The 21,376-nt window shown below is 45.8% G+C and overlaps 1 protein-coding gene across 1 annotated transcript in view; it reads right to left on the bottom strand.

Annotated features, from left to right (window-relative positions):
- tbca (tubulin cofactor a) overlaps positions 1–21,206 on the bottom strand; it is a 59,159-nt gene extending 37,953 nt beyond the window's left edge. The window contains exon 1 of the mRNA XM_085982493.1: positions 21,072–21,206. Coding sequence (XP_085838619.1) covers positions 21,072–21,124 — 53 coding nt within the window. The 5' untranslated portion in view covers positions 21,125–21,206. The remainder of the gene's footprint in view (positions 1–21,071) is intronic.
- Positions 21,207–21,376: the final 170 nt, after the last annotated feature.

The raw sequence follows: 21,376 nt of genomic DNA, 5'->3' as shown, positions 1-21,376 counted from the left end.
TGTTGTACGAGGCCCCTTGGGTCAGAGCAATCATAATATGATAGAATTCTTCATTATGAAGAATGAAGTAGTTGACTCAGAGATTAGGGTCCTGAATTTAAATAAAGGAAACTACGATGGTCTGAGGCGCGAGTTGGGTAGGATTGATTGGGGAATGTCACTCAAAGGGTTGACGATGGATAGGTAATGGCAAATATTCAAAGACCGTCTGGGTGAACTACAGAATTTGTTCATCCCAGTTTGGCATAAAAATAAAACAAAAAAGGTGACTCAACCGTGGCTAACAAGGGAAATTAGGGATAGCATAAGATCCAAGGAGAGGACATAAATTGGCCAGAAAATGCAGTAAACTTGAGGATTGGGAGCAGTTTAGGATTCAACAAAGGGGGACAAAGGGATTAATTAAGAAGGGGAAAATAGAATACGAGAGTAAGCTTTCAGGGAACATAAAAGCTGACTGAAAGCTTTTATAGATATGTGAAGAGAAAAAGATTGGTGAAGTCAAGCGTATGTCCCTTGGTCAGAATCAGGGGAATTTATAATGGGGAACAAAGACATGGAAGACCAATTAAATACATATTTTGGTTCTGTCTTCACAAAGGAGGACACAAATAACCTCCCAGAGATGTCAGGGAACATAGGGTCTGATGAAAGGGAGGAACTGAAAGAAATCAGTATTTGTAGGGAAATGGTGTTAGGGAAATTGATGGGGTTGAAGGCTGATAAATCCCCCAGGGCCTGATAATCTACATCCTAGGGTACTTAAGGAAGTGGCTCTAGAAATAGTAGATGCATTGCTGATCATCTTCCAACATTCGATGGAATCTGGAACAGTACCCATGGATTGGAGGGTAGCTAATGTTACCCCACTATTCAAAAAAGGTGGGAGAGAGAAAACGGGGAATTACAGACTGGTAAGCCTGACATCGGTAGTGGGGAAAATGCTAGAGTCCATTATAAAAGATGTAATAGCAGAGAACTTGGAAAACAGTGACAGGATCAGACAAAGTCAACATGGATTTACAAAAGGTAAATCGTGCTTGACTAATCTATTGGAATTTTTTGAGGATGTAACTGGTAAAATAGATAAGGGAGAACCAGTAGATGTGGTGTATTTGGACTTTCAGAAGGCTTTCAATAAGGTCCCGCATAAGAGATTAGCGTGTAAAGTTAAAGCACATGGGATTGGGGGCAAGGTATTGACTTGGATAGAGAACTGGTTGGCAGACAGAAAGCAGAGAGTTGGAATAAACGGGTCTTTTTCCGAGCGGCAGGCAGTGACTAGTGGGGTACCGCAGGGATCGGTCCTTGGACCCCAGCTATTCACAATATATATTGATGATCTAGACAAGGGAACTAGATGTAATATCTCCAAATTTGCAGACGACACAAAGCTGGGTGGGCGTGTGTGCTGTGAGGAGGATGCCGAGAAACTCCAGGATGATTTGGACAGGTTGGGTGATTGGGCAGAAGCATGGCAGATGCAATATAACGTGGATAAATGTGAGGTTATCCACTTTGGTGGCAAAAACAGGAAGGCAGATTATCTGAATGGCAATAGATTGGGAGAAGGGGGAAGTGCAACGAGACCTGGGTGTCCTTGTGCACCAGTCGCTGAAGGTAAGCATGCAGGTGCAGCAGGCAGTTAAGAAGGTAAATGGTATGTTGGCCTTCGTAGCGAGAGGGTTTGAGTACAAGAACAAGGATGTCTTGCTGCAGTTGTACAGGGCCTTGGTGAGACCACATCTTGATTATTGTGTGCAGTTTTGGTCGCCTTATCTGAGGAAGGATGTTCTTGCCATGGAAGGAGTTCAGCAAAGATTCACTAGGCTGATACCTGGGATGGCAGGAATGACGTACGAGGAGAGATTGGGCTTACACTCACTGGAGTTTAGAAGAATGAGAGGGGATCTCATTAAAACTTATAAAATTCTGACCGGACTGGACAGACTAGATGCAGGAAGGATGTTCCCGATGGTCGGGGAGTCCAGAACCAGGGGTCACAGTCTAAGGATAAGGGGTAAGCCATTTAGGACAGAAATAAGGAGGAATTTCTTCACCCAGAGAGTGGTGAACCTGTGAAATGCTCTACCACAGAAGGCAGTAGAGGCCAATTCATTAAATATATTCAAGAAGGAGTTGGATATATTTCTTAAGGCTAAAGGGATCAAGGGGTATGGGGAGAAAGCAGGGACAGGGTACTGAATTTGGATGATCAGACATGATCTCATTGAATGGCAGAGCAGGCTCGAGGGGCCGAATGGCCTAATCCTATCTTCTATGTTCACATACATTCTTTTTTCAAAAAGCTGAAAATTTAACTATATATTTATATTACAGTGCAAAAAACTGCAACAAGTGCCTTAAGTACAACTATGCTGAGGATTTTTTTAATTGTATCAACTCTATTGTAAACAAATTCTCACAATATGGTGTTCTCTGGGTTGACTGAAATTGCCAGTTTTTCTGCCACTATGGGTTACCTTTATCTACCAATCTGGCTGTTAATGTGTGTGCTTCCACAAAGATGGAGATCTTCAGAAAATAGCACTTTTGCATGGTTAACAATTAGCCACAGCGAATGTTCTAGATGTATTACTATTTTGTTTAAGGCATAATATAACAGGTGAATGCTCAGGTCAAAATGTCATCTGTGGCTCAGTGGGTAGCACTCTCGCCTCTTAGGTCCAGAGGTTTGGGGGGGTTCAAATCCCACTCGAGACTTGACCACGAAAATCTAGGCTGACACTTCAGTGCAATGCTGAGGGAGCGCTGCACTGTTGGAGGTGCCGTCTTTCAGATGAGATGTTAAACCGAGGCCCCGCTCGCTCTCAGGTGGACGTAAACAACCCCATGGCACTATTTAGAAGAAAAGCTATCCCAGGTGTGGTAAACCACTGTTATACCTGCCTGTGGGTGTGTTTGTATTCCACTGTGTACATGTCTGTACATGCCTCGGCTGACTCCTCCCACGAGTCCAGGTATAAAGGTGACTGCTCCACAGTCCCTCTGTATTCTGGACTGGTCGACCACTTGAGGCACACCTTCATTCTCTTGTTAATAAAAGCCTGTTAGTTACTCGCTTAACCTCAGTCTTTTGAGTAATTGATAGCGCATCACCAGGTGTCCTGGCCAATAATTATCCCTCAGTCAACATAACAAAAACAGATTATCTGTTCATTATCACATTGCTGTTTGTGGAAGCTTGCTGTGCACAAATTGGCTGCTGCATTTCCTACATTACAACAGTGACTACACTTAAAGTACTTAATTGGCTGAAAGGCGCTATATAAATGCAAGTCTTTTTTTTTAATTCTTAATTTACCAAAAAAGGTCACAAGAACGACAAATTATTTAGCCTTCACAGGATTGACAGGTTTATTTTTAAATTTGAAATACTGGTACCAAGGCTGGGATGCCAATAGTTCCTACTCATGCTTCCTAATTATGTATGGCACTGTAATACTGCAAGTACTGGTTTGAGACTAGGAACTGCTTCGAGTAATGCAGAGCTGGCAGTGCCGAGATACACCATTGGTTCGGCAGTGCTTGCTGGTCAAATCAACGAAGCTGTGTATGCTCATTGCCATCCAAATGCTGGTTACAAGTAAAAGGTTTAAAAAGTGAAAAAGTTCAATGGATCACCTGCAAACTTGTTTCACACTGAACGTGTGAAGCAGAGCCAGATGTGAGACCACTTGCTCAATGAGAATACCACCAGTGCTAAAAAGAGCTTTGGTAAAAACTAGCAACATTATGGGATAAAAGGGCAAGCGTGAAAATAAAGGCGAAATGTAAATAAAAATAAATTGCAAATACAAAAAAGGAAAGCAACATAATATAATGGCCCAGAAATTTGGGCCCACGGGTGAGTATGCGCTGGGTACTCACCCGTGGGCCCGATGGAAGTGCCGGTTTCCTGCATGCAGTGCACATGCGCGGGAAACCGGCACTTCCATCCCTCTGAAAGCAGGGGTTCAGAGGTTGAACGCGTGCGCGGGGGAGTCTGTGCGTGCACTTTGAACTTACTTTTTTTTTTAAAAACAGGTTTCTCTGGGAAGGTAAGTCTTTAGAATTTAGAAATTTACAAGGTAAGTGGTCAATTAATTAAAATTAAAACTTTTTCTACAGGTCTATTATTTTTAAATACTTTAAAGCAAGGTAAGTTTATTTTTAGCCCCATTAGGATATAAAATTATTTTCTTCAAAAATGTAAATTATTGTTTAAAATAATTAATGTAATTTATAGTTTATTTAAAAAATGTGATTTTTTTTTTTTTAATTTGAAGGTCTACTGCTATTTTGGGGCCGTAGTATTTATAAGTCTCGACAGGTCTTCCCGTCAAGACTTATGAATGGAGCATTCCCTCCTCCGATTGGCTGCCCATGGTCCACGTGATCCATGGGGACGCATCGAACTAACTGCGCCCCTGGGACATGCAAGCACTGCGCGCCGGCAGCTGGGCCAGGCCCCGGATCGGAATTCCACAGGGCCCTACAGCTCAACTGCCGGCGTGCAAGGTAAGTGCAGGTCGGGGGCTTGCACCCGCGGGAAGCCCCCGACCCGAATTTCTGGGCCATTAAAACACAATCCATGGATCTCCTTATTTGGAAAACTTGTATCTGGATGGCATGTTTGGACATTATAATAGATTTCCCTATGAAAGTAAAAACAGAAAATGCTGGAATTACTCAGCAGATCAGGGAGCATCTGTGGATAGAGAAACAGAGTTAATGTTTCAGGTCGATGACCTTTCGTCAGAACTGGAAGTTAGTGATTTAACAGTTTATGAGCAAGTACAGAACCTGGGGAAAAGGGGGCGAGGTGGAAAAAACCAAAGGGAAGGTCTGTGATAGGGTGGAGGACAAGCAACAAAAGGGATGATGGTCCAAGGCAAAATAAAGGGTGGTAATGGGACAAGAAAGAAACAAAAGATGGGTCCAGAGGAGGTGTAAATGGCAACAGCAGAACCATTACCAGCACCTGCTGTCCAAGAAAATAGAAGCAGTGGTTACGATGTGATGTTGTTGAACTCAGTGTGGAGCCAGAAGGTTGTAAAGTGCATAACCGTAAGGAGGTGCTGTCCCTTGAGCTCGCATTGACGTCTTCCAGTTCTGATGAAAGGTCATAGACCTAAAACGTTAAATGTTTCTCTCCCCAGATGCTGCTTGACCTGCTGAGTGTTTTCAGCTTTTTTGGATTTTTATTTCAGATTTCCAGCATCCGCAGTATTTTGCTTTTGTAACTATATGAAGTGTTGTTTATGCTAACACGTTTAAAAATGCACTATAAAAAGATTAATGTTTCAAAGAGTAAACTCAGAGCACCTTCATATTTTTTCAGAATGATTCACTGCATTAATATGTCTTTAATGCAGTGAATGCCCCAAGACACTTCACAGAGAAGGAGATAACCAAGTGTAGAATCAGTCCGAAGACACTTTACCCCTTGCAAGTTATTAGTCATTCATGGCACTGCAACAAAGAGTCTTGATTTGCTATGTTTTCCAGGATCTTAATTTTGGAAAAAGAATCAGTTTCTCAGCTAAAAATCTTAAAAAAGAAAACATACTTTGAAAGAAAAGAAAGACAGGGTAGATGCCAAGAGGTTGTTTCCTCTGGCTGGGGAGTCTAGAACTAGGGGGCATAGTCTCAGGATAAGGGGTAGGCCACTTAAGACTGAAATGAGGAAGAATTTCTTCACTCAGAGGGTTGTGAATCTTTGGAATTCTCTGCCCCAGAGGGCTGTGGATGCCGAGTCTGAGAGTATATTCAAGGCAGAGATAGATAGATTTTTGGATTTATGGGGAATCAAGGGATATGGAGATCGGGCAGGAAAGTGGAGTGGAGGTCGATGATCAGCCATGATCTTATTTAATGGCGTAGCAGACTCGAGGGGCCGTATGGCCTACTCCTGCTCTTACTTGTTATTTTTGTATAGCTTCATTCACGACCTCAGGATGTAACAAAGCACTTTACAGCCAATGAAGTACTTTTGAAGTGTAATCACTGTTGTAATGTATGAAATGCAGCAGTAAATTTGCACATAGCAAGCTCCAACAAATAGCAAAGTGACAATGCCCAGATAATCTGATTTTAGGTGTTGGTTGAGGGATATCGGACAGGACACCAAGAGAACTCCCTACCCTTTTTGAAAGTAGTGCCATGGGATCTTTGTCCATCGATAGGACAGACTTGGTTTAACATCTCATCCGAAAGACGGCACCTCCAACAGTGCAGCACTCCCTCAGTACTGCACTGGAGTGTCAGCCTAGATTTTGTGCTCAAGTCTAAGGTCGGCTCACACTGCCAAGGTTCTCCTGGACAGCAGTATACCGACTCCATCCCTCTCCTTGGTCACTGTCTGGGGCTGAACCAGACCGTTCGCAGCCTTGGCATCCTATTTGACCCGGACAGGAGTTTCCAACCACATACTGTATCTGCTCCATCACTAAGACCGCCTACTTCCACCACCATAACATCACCAGTCTCCGCCCCTGCCTCAGCTCATCTCCAAGGATACGAGGGTGGTGGTAGAAAACTGGAGGATTGCAAATGTTTAAAAAAAGGGAGAATAAACCTGGCAACTACAAGCTAGTCAGCCTAACGTTGGTAATGGGGAAACTTTTAAAGACAATAATCAGGGACAAAATGAATTGGCATTTGGAAAAGTATGGGCTAATAAATTAAAGTCAGCACGGTTTTGTTGAAGGCAAACAGTGTTTGACTAACTTGATCAAGATCTTTTGTGAAGTAACGGAAAGGGTTGATGAGGGTAGTGCAGTTGATGCTGTGTATATGGACTGTCAAAAGGTGTTTGACAAAGTACCACATAATAGACTTGTTAGCAAAATTAAAGCCCATGGCATTAAAGGGACAGTGGCTATATGGATACAAAATTCGCTAAGGGACAGAAAGCAGCGAGTAGCAGTGAACGGTTATTTTTCAGACTGGAGGGAAGTGCACAGTGGTGTTCTCCAGGGGTCGGTATTCGAACCACTGCTCTCGGATATATATTAATGACCTGGACTTTCAAAGTTTGCAGATGACACGAAACTCGAAAATGTAGTAAACAATGAGGAGGATAGTAACAGACTACAGGAGGACATAGACAGACTGGTGAAATGGGCAGACGAAATTTAACACAAAAGTGTGAAGTGATACATTTTGGTAGGAAGAATGAGAAGACAATATGAACGAAATGGTACAATTCTGAAGGGGGTGCAGGAACAGAGACACCTGGGGGTGTATGTACACAAATCATTGAAAGTGGAAGAAGTTGTTGAGCAGGCTGTTAAAAAAAGCACATGGGATCCTTGGCTTTATTAATAGAGGAAGAGATTACAAAAGCAAGGAAGATATGCTAAACCTTTATAAAATACAGGTTGAGCCTCAGCTGGAGTATTGTGTTCAATTCTGGGCACCACTCTAAGATGTCAAGGCCTTAGAGAGGATGCAGAAGAGATTTACTAGAATGGTACCAGGGATGAGGGACTTCGGTTATGTGGAGAGACTGCAGAAGCTGGGAGAAGGTTAAGGAGGAGATTTGATAGAGCTGTTCAAAATCATGAGCGGTTTTGATAGAGTAAATAAGGAGAAACTATTTCCAGTGGCAGAAGGGTAGGTAATCAGACGACAGAATTAAGGCGATTGGCAAAAGAACCAGAGGCGACATGAGGAAACTCTATTTTTTATTTTTATAAACAGTGCGTTGTGATCTGGAATGTACTGCCTGAAAGGGTGGTGGAAGCAGATAAATAGTAACATTTAAAACAAAATTGGATAAATACTTGAAGGGGGAAAAAATTTACAGGCTATGGCGAAAGAACAGGAGAGCGAGACTAATTGGATAGCTCTACCAAAGATCTGGCACAGACATGATGGCCCTAATGGTCTCCCTCTGTGGAGTATCATTCTATGATCCGCTGAAACTCTTAACCATGCCATTGTTACCTCTAGACTTGACTTTCCAATCCGGCCTCCCAGCTTCTACCCTTCATAAACTTGAGCTCATCCAAAACTCTGCTGCCCATGTCCTAAATCGCACCAAGTCCCGTTCACCCATCACCCGAGCTTGCTGACCTCGGTTTTCAAATTCTCATTCTTGTTTTCAAATTCCTCCATATTTCCGTAACCTCCTTCAGCCCTACAACCCTGAGACCTCCGCGCTTCTCCAAGTCTGGACTTTTGCGCAGCCCGATTTTAATTGCTCCACCACTGGCAGCCGTGCCTTCAGCTGACTGGGCCTTAGGCTCTGGAATTCCCTCCCTATGCCTCTCCAGCTCTGTCCTCCTTTAAGACAGATCTTAAAACCTACTGCTTTGACCAAGCTTTTGGTCACCTGTCGTAATATCTCACGTGGCTCGGTGTCAAACTTTGTTTGATAACACCCCTGTAAAGCACTTTGGGATGTTTTTCTATTTGAAAAGTGCTATATAAATGCAAGTTGTTGTTGTGGCTTGCTATGGATGACTTGCTATCTCCCTCCAACACTCAAAGTTAATGCAGTAAGTCTGGCTCACTAGTTTGGTTAAGGTTTCAGAAGCTGTTGGCCCTATACAATACCACTAGTGTCATCACTATCCTTCATTGGTTAGTTTTGTTTCCCAGAATAGTACCTAGAGATTGCACATGATATCAGTACATTAACATTTAAATCATTACCTAACATAGTATCATACACAAGTAACAAACTTCTATCACTTTCCCACCCATCCAAAATTGACATTCTAGTCACACTCCAGCCACTGAAATATCATGAATGTGGGTACTACTGCTCTCCAGAAACAGATTGTCTTGGTACACCCTGTATCACTTAAGAATTCTGTTAGCTGTACACCCACAGCGATCAGGTGCAGGTATTGTATCATATTGTGCAAGCTTGTTACAACAACAACTTGTATTGATATAGCACCTCTGACGTAGTAAAACATCAAGGTGCTGCACAGGAGTACTTTAAGACAAAAAAAAGACACCGATCCACATAAGGATAAATTAGGGCAGGTGACCAAAAGCTTGATCAAAGAGGTAGGTTTTAAAGAGTATCTTAAAAAGGAGGAAAGAGGTAGCAAGGCGGACAGGTCTAGGCAGGGAATTTCAGAGCTGAGGGCCTAGGCAAAAGAAGGCACGGCCACCAAAGGTTGAGCGATTATAATCAGGGATGCTAAAGAGTGTAGTGTATGTACCTTTAAGAGGAACTGTGTTTTTGAAGCCCCTGTATACTGTAGTACCAGTAGTGAACACTCGGGTATATAAGCCTGTGTAGCGCCTTGTGTAGTTTAGTTCACCTCCAGACTTTGTTCAGTAAACACTTGTTAAATCAACTCCTGCATTCCGTGTCTCCATTAACACACGGATCTAACAGTGGCGACGAGTTAGAAACGAACTTACCTGCAATTCGGCAGTACCTCAAGGGGATCGATTCCTCAGACGAAGGTCGAAGCCAGAAGAAAAAAAAAACTCGAAAACAAGGGCCAGGCTTGGTCTCCAGTCTGTGGTTTCCCCAGCTAAACGGGCTGGTGGCAGGTAGTGCACTGATCCTTCCTGGGCTGCGGCGGGCTAGAGCTCGATCGGGTGGCTCTGCAACGGGGCCGGGCAGCGAGTCGGGAAGCAGAAGCAAAGAGAGAGAGAGAGGGTGGAGCACTCAGGGCACAGCTGGTGCTGCGAATCAGGTCGGCATTCGGACCGAGCAGAGGGAGGGGAAAGTCCCAGAGGGTCCGCTCCACGACGGGAACGGTTCTTCAATTACGGAGAGAATATTGAAGCGATATATAAAAAAAAATAGAAATACCGCGAAAAGCTGCAGGTCGCAATGGGAACCGCGGAGAACAGCATTGGCAGCAGCGGCGGGAGGCGCCATCTTAACTCGGCGGGGAAGAAAGAAAAGCGCGGGAAGCACCATTTTAGATTTTCAAGATGCCGAAGACTGGCAATATTACTGCTTTCGATAGTGATATAGAAGATTGGACCACATGTGGAAAGAGTGGAGGTATATTGCAAGGCGAATGAAGTAGCGGATGATAAAAAGGCATCGGTACTTCTAAATCTGATGGGCGCAAGGACATACGGGCTGTTACGAAACTTGATCAATCCAGCCAAACCAATGGACAAGAATTTTAATGAGATTGTTGATACCTTACAGGAGCACTTAAACCCAACACCGCTGCTGATAGCGGAACGATTCAAATTCTTCAGGAGGAATCAGCACAAGAATGAAAGTAACGCTGATTACCTCACCGAATTACGAAAGCTGTCAAAGCACTGCCAATTCGGGGCAGGACTGGCAGATTCTCTAAGAGACAAATTCGTCTGCGGTCTCCTAAGCGAAGGAACACAGAAAAGACTACTTTCTGAGAAAGATTAGACACTGGACAAGGCTTTCAGTGTGGCTGTATCATACGAAGCAGCAGCAAGAGGAGCTGCAGAGATACAGCAAAAGCCACAGGACTTCGGCACCCATGAAATGACACGGGGTTTCGAGAGATGTTATCGCTGCGGCAGATCCACCCATGACCAGAAGGACTGCTGGTTCAAGGACAAAGCATGCAGGCAATGCGGAAAGATGGGACACATTGCACGTGTATGCAGATCTGGAAAGAAATCCACCGACAGTAAAAAGGTCAATAAGGAAAAGTACAGAAAGGTACAAATGATGACGGACAGTAGCTCCGAAGACCAGAAGAGCGATAGCGACTCCGGAAACAAGAGGCTAAGCTGTCTCAAATTACATAATGTAATTGCCAAAGAAGATTACCAGACCATTTGGGTTACCCTCACGATAGCGGGGTCCCCAGTCAAAATGGAGCTAGATACAGGATCAGCTCTGACCGTCATAAGTCGACGGGATTACGAGCGGCTATTTCCGCATATACCTTTGAAAGACACATCCATTGTCTTGAAGACACATACGGTGCAGAAAGTATACCCCAGAGGGAAAATAAGGGTGCCTGTTGTATACAACGGCAAGGAAATACAGAAGTTGTATTTATACGTTCTGCCAGATGGTGGTCCACCGTTGTTGGGACATGAATGGATCAGAAAGATACGTTTAGACTGGCACTCCATTCAGGCACTGACGGTGACCAGAAAGAAAAAAAATGATGACGTCATACCTGGACGATTAAAAGAAATCTTGGCTAACGCCAAAGTAGTGTTTCAACAGGAACTAGGAACCCTGAAAGGCGCCACCGCCTCAATAAAAGTGGAAGATGCGGCAATTCCCAAGTTTTTTAAGGCAAGGCCGGTGCCATACGCAATTCGTCCAGTCGTCGAGGCAGAGCTGGAGAATTTGGAAAAAGCAGGCGTGTTATCCAAGGTAGATTGGAGCGAGTGGGCAACACCCATCGTCCCGGTCATGAAGAAAACGTTGAATAATGATAAATCTGAACAGAGAAAAGTTCGCATCTGTGGGGACTTCAAGGTGACTGTAAACCCGGTTCTTCACACGGTACAGTATCCTCTTCCGAGGATAGAAGATATTTTCGCCTCACTATCCGGAGGGAAACGTTTCACCAAAATTGACTTAGCACAGGCATATCTACAGATGGAGGTTGAGGAGGCCTCTAAAAAGTATCTCACGATAAACACACACAAAGGCCTGTACCAGTACAATCGACTGGTTTTCGGAGTGGCATCAGCTCCGGCTATCTGGCAAAGAGCTATGGAGCAAGTCCTGCAAGGGATTCCGGGGACTCAATGCTACCAAGACGACATCCTTGTAACAGGAGAAAACGACAACGAGCACCTTGCCAACTTGGAGCAGGTGCTCACGAGGCTGAGAGAACGGGGCCTACGAGCAAATCGCCTCAAGTGCGAATTTTTCCAGAAACAAATATCATAGTGGCCATGTCATTAACGAAGAAGGGTTGCATAAGTCACCTGAAAAAATTGAAGCGGTCGTAAAGGCCCCAGCGCCTGAAAATATCTCACAATTAAGGTCGTTCCTGGGATTAGTAAATTACTATCATAAATTTTTACCAAACTTGTCGACGGTTCTGCACCTGCACTGCTACAAACGGGAGTAGTTTGGAAATGGAGCAAAGACTGTAAACGTGCCTTCCATAAATGCAAAGGCTTGATCACGTCCAGGGAAGTATTGGCTCATTACAACCCATCACTGCCAATCAGACTGGCGTGCGATGCATCCCCTTACGGCGTGGGAGCGGTATTATCGCATAGATTCCCTGATGGCTCGGAGCAGCCGATAGCTTTTGCGTCACGCTCATTGAACTCAGCTGAGCGCAACTATGCCCAGATCGACAGGGAGGCACTCAGCCTGGTGTGGGGGTGAAGAAATTCAACCATTACCTGCACGGACAAAAATTTACCTTGTTGACTGACCATCAAACCCTCGTCTCCATATTCAACCCTAAAAAGGGCGTTCCCATTATGACAGCGCAAAGGCTACAGAGGTGGTCCCTTTTCCTAGGGGCACACCAATATGACAGTACAAAGGAACAAAACAGCATGGGAATGCTGACGGGTTATCACGCCTACCGTTGCCAACAGTGGAAGAGGCGCCTACAGTGGACCCAGTGGAGATATTCCACTCGACCATAGTGGAATGTCTACCGGTGACAAATTCTACCATTGAAAAGGAAACGCGAAATGACCCGACTCTCTCACGAGTCTACGATTTAACGGTGAAGGGATGGCCAGCACATGGCGAACCACTGTTGCCAGCATTCTCGCAAAGAGAACAGCTGTCAGTGTGCCGAGGAACCTTGATGTGTGGATCCAGTGTGGTGATTCCACCCAAACTCAAGGATAGAGTGCTAAAGGAACTTCACGAGGGGCATCTGGGTGGAGTGAAAATGAAGAACTTAGCCAGAGCGTTTGTGGTGGCCAGGTATCGATGGAGACATCGAAGAAATGACCAAGAGCTGCCTAGGATGCCAGAAGGTCCAAAACGCCCCACCACAAGCCCCTCTACATCCATGGGAGTGGCCTTCATCTCCATGGCAAAGGATACATATCAACTTTGCTGGTCCATTTATGGACTCAATGTTCTTAATCGCGGTGGATGCACACTCCAAGTGGCCAGAGGTAATAAAGATGTCCTCCACCACCACGGAAAAAACCATCACAGTATTAAGGACCATATTCGCCAGGAATGGGCTGCCTGGACAGATCTGTTCTGATAATGGACCGCAATTTGTATCCGAAGAATTCAGGAAGTTCTTCAAAAACAATGGGGTTAAGCACTACACGTCCGCCCCATACCATCCCGCCACCAATGGATTGGCTGAAAGGTTAGTCCAGACCTTCAAGAAGGCCATAAAGGCCATGGGTAATGAAGACATAAATCTACAACATAAGGTAGATAACTTCTTGTTTGCGTACAGGAATGCAACACGTGGTTACAAACCAAACCCCCGCCATGATGTTTTTCAATAGAAGACTAAGATGCCGGCTGGATTTGGTCAAGCCAAACGTCAGAAGGGACGTAGAGAACCAGCAATTTCAAAGTATGAATGAAAGGCCAACTAGAACCTTCCAGATAGGTCAACCAGTTTTGGCCCGGGACTACCGTACCGAGAAATGGCAGCCTGGAACTATTTGCACACGACTAGGACCGCTGATGTATACCGTGGACATTGGAGAAAGCATAATAAGGCGCCATGCTGACCAGATCATAGAGTCATCCGAAAAACGACAACCTACACCACAACTCTATACGCCTAGTGATGAAGTAGAGATACCCATAGTATCTACCTTCGATCCGGTGATACTGGAACCAGATGAACCCGACACTGGCATTGAAGCCGAATCGACCTTGCCAAAAAGAACCTACTACACCACCGAGGCGTTATCCGGACCGAGTCAGGAAGCCTCCAGAGAGACTGAATTTGTAATTGATTAACTTCAGCAAATGTGTATATTATTGTTCTTGTAAAAATGTTTGTAATGAAATCTGTTTGTCTTGATCCTGTATTCGTTTTGCACTCATGTATATTACCCTCCTCCACTGTGTATAGTTTCACTTCCTCTTTCCCGACTAACCTGGGAGGTTCCAGGTCTTGGCTCTTGGCTCCGCCCCTGACTTCTCTTACATATAGATCCCAGGATCTGTATGACTCATTCCTGTGAACCAGTCGGCATGTTGAGATGTTAGCTCTGACCTTAGTGATTAAAAGCCAACTTGTTTAAGTCTATAACTTCTAGTTTTGTGGTTATTGAAGGCCCATCAACTTTAATCACTAAAGAATACTAGGATGGATCGACTCCTAAAACCAGAGCGTCTGGACTTAGATCCACATTCTGCTGAAGCATCAAATCAATTTGGACACTGGCTCAAATGCTTCGAACTCTTCGCGGGGGCCTCATCCACTGGCGAGGTAGATAAACTGAGTCTACTGACTACTCGCTTAAGTCATCGGATTTACTCGTTCATCCGGGACGCCACCTCTTACACGGAGGCCATCACTATCCTGAAGGCCCAATACCAGAGGCCGGTAAACGAAGTGTACGCCAGACATCTGCTGGCTACACGCAGGCAGCGACCAGAGGAATCAATGGACGATTTCTTACAGGGCCTAAAGGACCTGGTCCGGGACTGTAACTGCAAGGCCGTGACGGCCAACCCGTACTCTGACGAATTGGTCCGCGATTCCTTCATCACGGGCCTCAAATCGAATTATATCCGGCAGAGACTGCTGGAGAAGGAGGTCCTGGACTTAAAAAAGGCAGTGGCCACTGCGCGATCGCTGGACGTGGCCCAGAGAAACTCTGACTCTTATTCTTCCGGCCATGCGGCCCTCACCGCCTCGTGCGCGCCGAGGGGGCCGCCATCTTGGAATCAGCCATCTTCCCCATCCAGGTCGCAGACCAGCTCTACGCCGCCGGAGTCCCCACACAGAAGTTCACCCAGGAGTCCTACTACAGCGGCAATGTCTCGAGGCCCGAAATGCTACTTCTGCGGCCAGGCCAAGCACCCCAGACAACGATGCCCAGCGAAGGACGCTACATGCTTCAAATGCAAGAAAAAGGGGCATTTTAGCAAAGTCTGCAGGGGGAATCCGATTTCCAACTCCGTCACCGCCTCGTGCGTGCCGTGCGGGCCGCCATCTTGGGATCCGCCATCTTTTCCCGACTCAACGGCCGCCCAGGGCCCAACAGTGGCTTCGATCACGGTGGATCAATCCAGGCCACACCCGTTGACAAAATCCATGATGGACATACAGGTAAACGGGAATTTAACGAAATGTTTAATTGACTGTGGGAGTACTGAGAGTTTTATCCACCCTAGCCTGGTACGGCGGCACTCATTAACGGTAACCCCTACACGGAGCAGAATTGCTATGGCTGCTAAGCCCCACACTTCGGACATTTTGGGCTACTGTGTGGTAACACTGACTGTAAAAGGCACGGACTACAAGGATTTTAAACTCCTCGTGATGCCAGAACTCTGTAAATGTAATCTTGGGCCTGGACTTCCAGTGCCACCATGAAAGTGTCACGCTAGCATATGGCGGGTCCCAGCCGCCACTCACAGTCTGTGGCCTATCAACCCTAAAAATCAGCCCACCCTCTTTATTCGCTAATCTCGCTCCGAACTGTACGCCCATAGTGACCAAAAGTAGACGGTACAGTCTGGAAGAGACACTTTATCAAGGCGGAAGTGGACAGACTCCTGCGGGAAGGCATTATTGAATGCAGTACCAGCCCGTGGCGTGCCCAAATAGTCATAGTTAAAAATAGCGAAAAGAAACGGATGGTAATTGACTACAGCCAGACTGTTAATATTTATACCCAGCTGGACGCCTACCCTTTACCCCGCATATCAGAAATGGTCAACCAGATTACGCAATACCGAGTCTTCTCGACTATTGACCTCAAATCCGCGCATCACCAGCTCCCCATTAGAACGGAGGACCGCCCATACACCTACCATTTTCTCAGAGTGCCCTTCGGGGTAACAAATGGGGTCTCGGTCTTCCAACGTGAGATGGACCGCATGGTTGACGAGAATAAACTACAAGCTACCTACCCCTATCTGGACAATGTCACTATCTGCGGGCACAACCAGCAAGACCACGATCTAAATCTTGCGAGATTTTTAAAAACTGCCCTAAAGCTGAATCTAACCTACAACGAAGACAAATGTGTCTTCAACACAACCCATCTCTGTATCCTCAGCTGTGGGGTGGAAGATAGGGTAATTGGACCGAACCCTGTCCGATTACGCCCCCTAAAAGGAACTGCCCCTGCCACACAATCCCAAAGCTTTAAAAAGGTGCCTGGGATTTTTTTCGTATTATGCCCAATGGGTGCCCAATTACTCTGATAAGGCCCAACCCCTCATTAAATCGACGTCCTTCCCACTATCAGCTGAAGCTCGGGAGGCTTTCACCAGTATTAAACAGGACATTGAAAGGGCTGCAGTGTGTGCAGTGGACGAATGCATTCCCTTTCAAGTCGAAAGCGATGCGTCAGACTTTGCCTTGGCTGCGACCCTCAATCAGGCTGGGAGACCTGTGGCCTTCTTCTCCCGAACCCTTCAGGGACCTGAAATCAGGCACTCTTCTGTCAAGAAGGAGGCACAGGCTATAGTGGAGGCACTGCGGCACTGGAGACACTACCTAGCCGGCAAACGTTTCACCCTGCTCACCGACCAGCGGTCGGTGGCTTTCATGTTTAATAACAAACAAAGGGGAAAATCAAGAATGACAAAATACTCAGGTGGAGGATCGAACTATCCACGTTCGACTATGATATTATGTACAGGCCGGGAGCCCTTAATGAACCCCCAGACGCCCTATCGCGGGGAATGTGTGCCAGCATTCATACGGACAAATTACAGGGTCTCCACAACGACCTCTGTCACCCAGGGGTCACCCGACTATACTATTTTATAAAGTTCCGCAATCTGCCCCACTCCATCGAGGAGGTCAGGGCAATGACCAGAGCCTGCCGCATCTGTGCGGAATGCAAGCCTCGTTTCTACAGGCCTGACCGTGCACACCTTATCAAAGCCACACGGCCATTCGAGCGCCTAAGTCTGGACTTCAAGGAACCCCTTCCTTCTGCCGACCGTAACGTATACTTCCTCAATATCATTGATGAATATTCCTGCTTCCCCTTCGCCATTCCCTGCCCAGACATGACCAGTGCCACGGTCATCAAGTGTCTCTGTAATCTATTCTGCATGTTTGGCATGCCGAACTACATACACAGCGATAGGGGGACGTCATTCATGAGTGACGAGCTGCGCCAGTTCTTGCTCTCGAAGGGGATAGCCACTAGCAGAACCACTAGCTACAACCCCCGGGGTAATGGGCAAGTGGAAAGGGAGAATGCTACTGTTTGGAAGGCTGTCACATTAGCCTTAAAGTCAAAAGGCCTTCCGACCTCCCGCTGGCAGGAAGTCCTCCCAGACGTGCTCCACTCCATAAGGTCTCTGTTATGTACTGCCACTAACGCTACCCCTCACGAAAAGATGTTCATTTCCCCCCAGAAATCCACCTCGGGCATATCTCTACCCGCGTGGCTGACGTCTCCGGGGACAGTACTATTGCGGAAGCACGTGAGGCGCCATAAAACGGACCCCCTTGTGGAAAAGGTACAGCTCCTCCATGCAAACCCTCAGTACGCCTATAATCGAATACTCTGACAGGCGAGAGGACACTGTTTCCATAAAAGACCTCGCTCTCTCGGGGAGCGGAGAGAACGATGGGAGACTACCCGATGAAGACCTACACTACAAAGAAACAGGACGCCCAGAGGTATCAATACCCAACTTTAACCTGGAGGACACTGCAGATAACCTGGAAGACACTGCGGAGGCCCGGACAGCGGAGGAACCAGAATCCACTCCCCTAGAGGCACCCCAACCGGCTTTGCGCCGATCACTGAGAACTGCAAAACCTCCTGACAGACTCACTTATACCAACTTTTAAGAAACATCACCCCGATGGACTAAATCTATAGAAGGGGTGAATGTAATGAAATCTGTGTCTTGATCCTGTATTCATTTTGTGGTTATTGAAGGCCCATCAATGTTATTTAATGATTACTTAAAATGTTATGTACTATTTATCTAAAAGGGGAGGAATTGTAGTGTATCTACCTTTAAGAGGAACTATGTTTTTGAAGCCCCTGTATACTGTAGTACCAGTAGTGACCACTCGGGTATATAAGCCTGTGTAGCATCTTGTGTAGTTAGTTCACCTCCAGACTTTGTTCAGTAAACACTTGTTAAATCAACTCCTGCATTCCGTGTCTCCATTAACACGGATCTAACAAAGAGGGCAGAATTAGAGGAGCACAGATATCTCGGGGATTTGTGGGGCTGAAGGAGATTACAGAAATAGGAAGGGGTGAGGCCATGGAGGGATTTGAAAACAAGGATGAGAATTTTGAAATTTAGGCACTGCTTAACCAGGAGCCAATGTAGGTCAGCGAACACAGGAGTGATGGGCGAACAGGACTTGGTGCGAGTTAGGACGCTGGCAGTCGAGTTTTGGATCACCTCACGCTTACAGGCAGCTCCCAGAAAACATTCAGCATCAACTGATAACCTGGCTGTGCAGTCCAACTCTGTCTCACCCTGTAGCACGCACTTAATTACCCCTCTGAGATATGATGCACTGTACACATCTGGCTAATGGGAGTGTTGGCGGATTACCCAATTCAGTGACCTATTGGTCAACTGGTGCAGGACATCTGCCTATTTACTCAGATACTCAATGCTTGAGATTGCAAAACACTTGGCTCAATCAATTCTGACATTTGGAAGCATAATTGATTGACCAATCATCTAGGTAAACTTCAAAATTATTTAATTTCAACTCAATGTCTCCACCATAAGCCATTGCATTCTCTTGAGCTAACCACAATTCCTATGCATCTTTCATTTCCATCAGTTCTAGAACTAGTCTTCAGTTTTCTATAACTTTTTTATTTACATCACACTCTTTTGGCATGAGATCAAAAGCAGTGAAAACTCATTTCATTACATCATATACATTGGATCTACCAGAAAATAAAGCAACTGCATTCCCACTGAGAAATGGTACCAACCTTTCTGCCCTTATTTCTGTCTGCCAACTATGATGGTTTTATAATCATTTAAATGCACTGAAGAATCAGTCTATGTTGTACCTTCCTTAAATGTTGTACCTTCCTTAAAATTTGGACCAAGCTTAGATTTAATAGTTATTTGGCACAGAATGAACGAAGTCAATTGGACCGTTGCTTGCTGATCTCAGTCATTGGGCCTCACTGCATGAAGATACAGTAGGGCACGGTGGCATAGTGGTTAGCACTGTTGCCTCACAGCGCCAGGGACCCGGGTTCAAATCTGGCCTCGGGCGACTGTCTGTGTGGAGTTTGCACATTCTCCCCGTGTTTGCGTGGGTTTCCTCCGGGTGCTCCGGTTTCCTCCCACAGTCCAAAGATGTGCAGGTTAGGTTGATTTGGCTATGATAAATTGACCCTTAGTGTTAGGGGATTAAATACGTGGGGTTACGGGGATAGGGTGGGATATGTGTCGGTGCAGGCTCGATGGGCCAAAATGGCCTCTATCTGCACTGGTGATTCTGTGATTCTGTGATCTCCTTTGCAACATTTTTAATTTCCCTAGAATTACCCCTCTGAAATGTAGTAACACCCTTTAACTTCCTTCTCATACTTGCGGGCTCATTTTGTTCTCATTGTCATTTGTTTTCTTCAGCTTCCCACCTCTGCTGCTCATCCTGTGCTGGCACTGCTTTTCTTTGGTCTTGTGCCTTACAACTCCTCCTCATACTTGCACTGATACTTTCCTCCTTTTATTACCAAACTACACATTTCAGCTTTATGTTGACATTGCCTTTTTTCCTGTTGCTGGAGAAGCCAATTCTACCTCTCGGAAGAGGGTTGTGCTCATAATTTCTAACAGCCTGTTTGGTCAGCGACTGAAATTTATCCCATTTTAATCCAATCAACTGTTGCCTTTCAAAATTTGTTCTTTCAACACGTTTGCCTGTGTTTGGGCAAGGCAATAGATTCCAGAAGCATACCAAGTCTCCCATGAACCAAAACATGTATCCTTGAGCAATATCACCAAGTGAGTAGAGTTTTAAGTCTGAGGTAGTCATACTTAAGGAAGAACCAGCTTGAATACCACAATCAGTTCTGGCATAAACAAAAAGGAAACATCCAAGAAGGTCACAAGGCTGAACCCTAACTTAAAAAGGAAATGTAGACCCTTATCTTCAAAGGATTTAAATGAGGGAATCTTGAGGCATATGATATTAAGAGAAGCAGAAAAGATTAATCCTAAGCACTATTTCAAGATATACCACAAATGCAGCACAAGGGATCAAAAAGTACAAACTAATAAACGGCTAGTTGAGGATTGATGTAAGGAAGAACTTCTGTACATAAAGCAAATACACCTGAATGGCCTTCCAGATAGCATAGTAGAGTCAAAAGCCCTGGAGTCATTGAAGAGACAATTTGTTGCCATGATAAAGGCATCATACATTTTTATGGGAAGACAAGCTACCTTGGCCCAACACACTCCCTCGTCTGTACTTATCATGTTTTCAATTTTAGAATCTAGTTAGGTTTCAGATGCCTGCCATGAACTCTCCTTTGTGACAGGACTCTGCTGCTGAAATTGAAAGATGACAATGATGGAATGCTGCTGGCCACTATCTTTGGTGTGAAACACCATCAACAAACCCCCACCAAACCAACTTGTTCGTGCGTTCTTTGTACCAATAACAGTATCAGTGAAATATGCTCAATCCTTGGATTTAATTTAACATTACGGTCGACTATTTAAATTCCATCCAACCAAGACTGGCCTGACCCCGCTTCCTTCAAGCGAAAAACCCACCAAGCACATTTCGCACCGGACAAACAGCGGCTGAGGTGATTCAGCAACTTTAGGCCCGCGCCCCGGCCTCGAGTTGCAGCAGCCTGGCCGCGGCGGATCGGGGCGGGGGAGGTGATAGGGATGGCGGATCGGGGCGGGGGACGTGATGGGGATGGCGGATCGGGCGGGGGTGCTGGAATACGGCTCAGCTTCTTACACCGAGCAAGAGCCCGCCATCTCCTTCCCGCCGAGCTACGTTTCCACTCACCGCTTCACCACGCCGGATTTGATCTTTAGCTGCCGAGTTCTGGGATCCGCCATGCTTGGACTCTTACAGGACACGACCGGAAATCCCGCGCCTCACACTCAACTGTCGTCGCTTGATAACCCGGGAGAGGGGGCTGCACATGCGCATTCCACAACCTGGCTTCAGGGACCGCAGAATCATAGTATGGTTACAGCACAGAAGGAGGCCATTCGATCCGTCGAGCCCGTGCCGGCTCTCTGCAAGAGCGCTTCAGCACTTGTTACAACTCATCAATTACATAATAAATCCATTACATTTATTAGCCG

The sequence above is a fragment of the Somniosus microcephalus genome, chromosome 1 (genome assembly GCF_052327205.1).
Source record: "Somniosus microcephalus isolate GS21.2 chromosome 1, FLI_Smic_1.0, whole genome shotgun sequence".
Lineage (NCBI taxonomy): Eukaryota > Metazoa > Chordata > Chondrichthyes > Squaliformes > Somniosidae > Somniosus > Somniosus microcephalus.
Note: the sequence above shows the minus strand (reverse complement) of the source record. Positions and strands in the feature narration are given on the sequence as shown.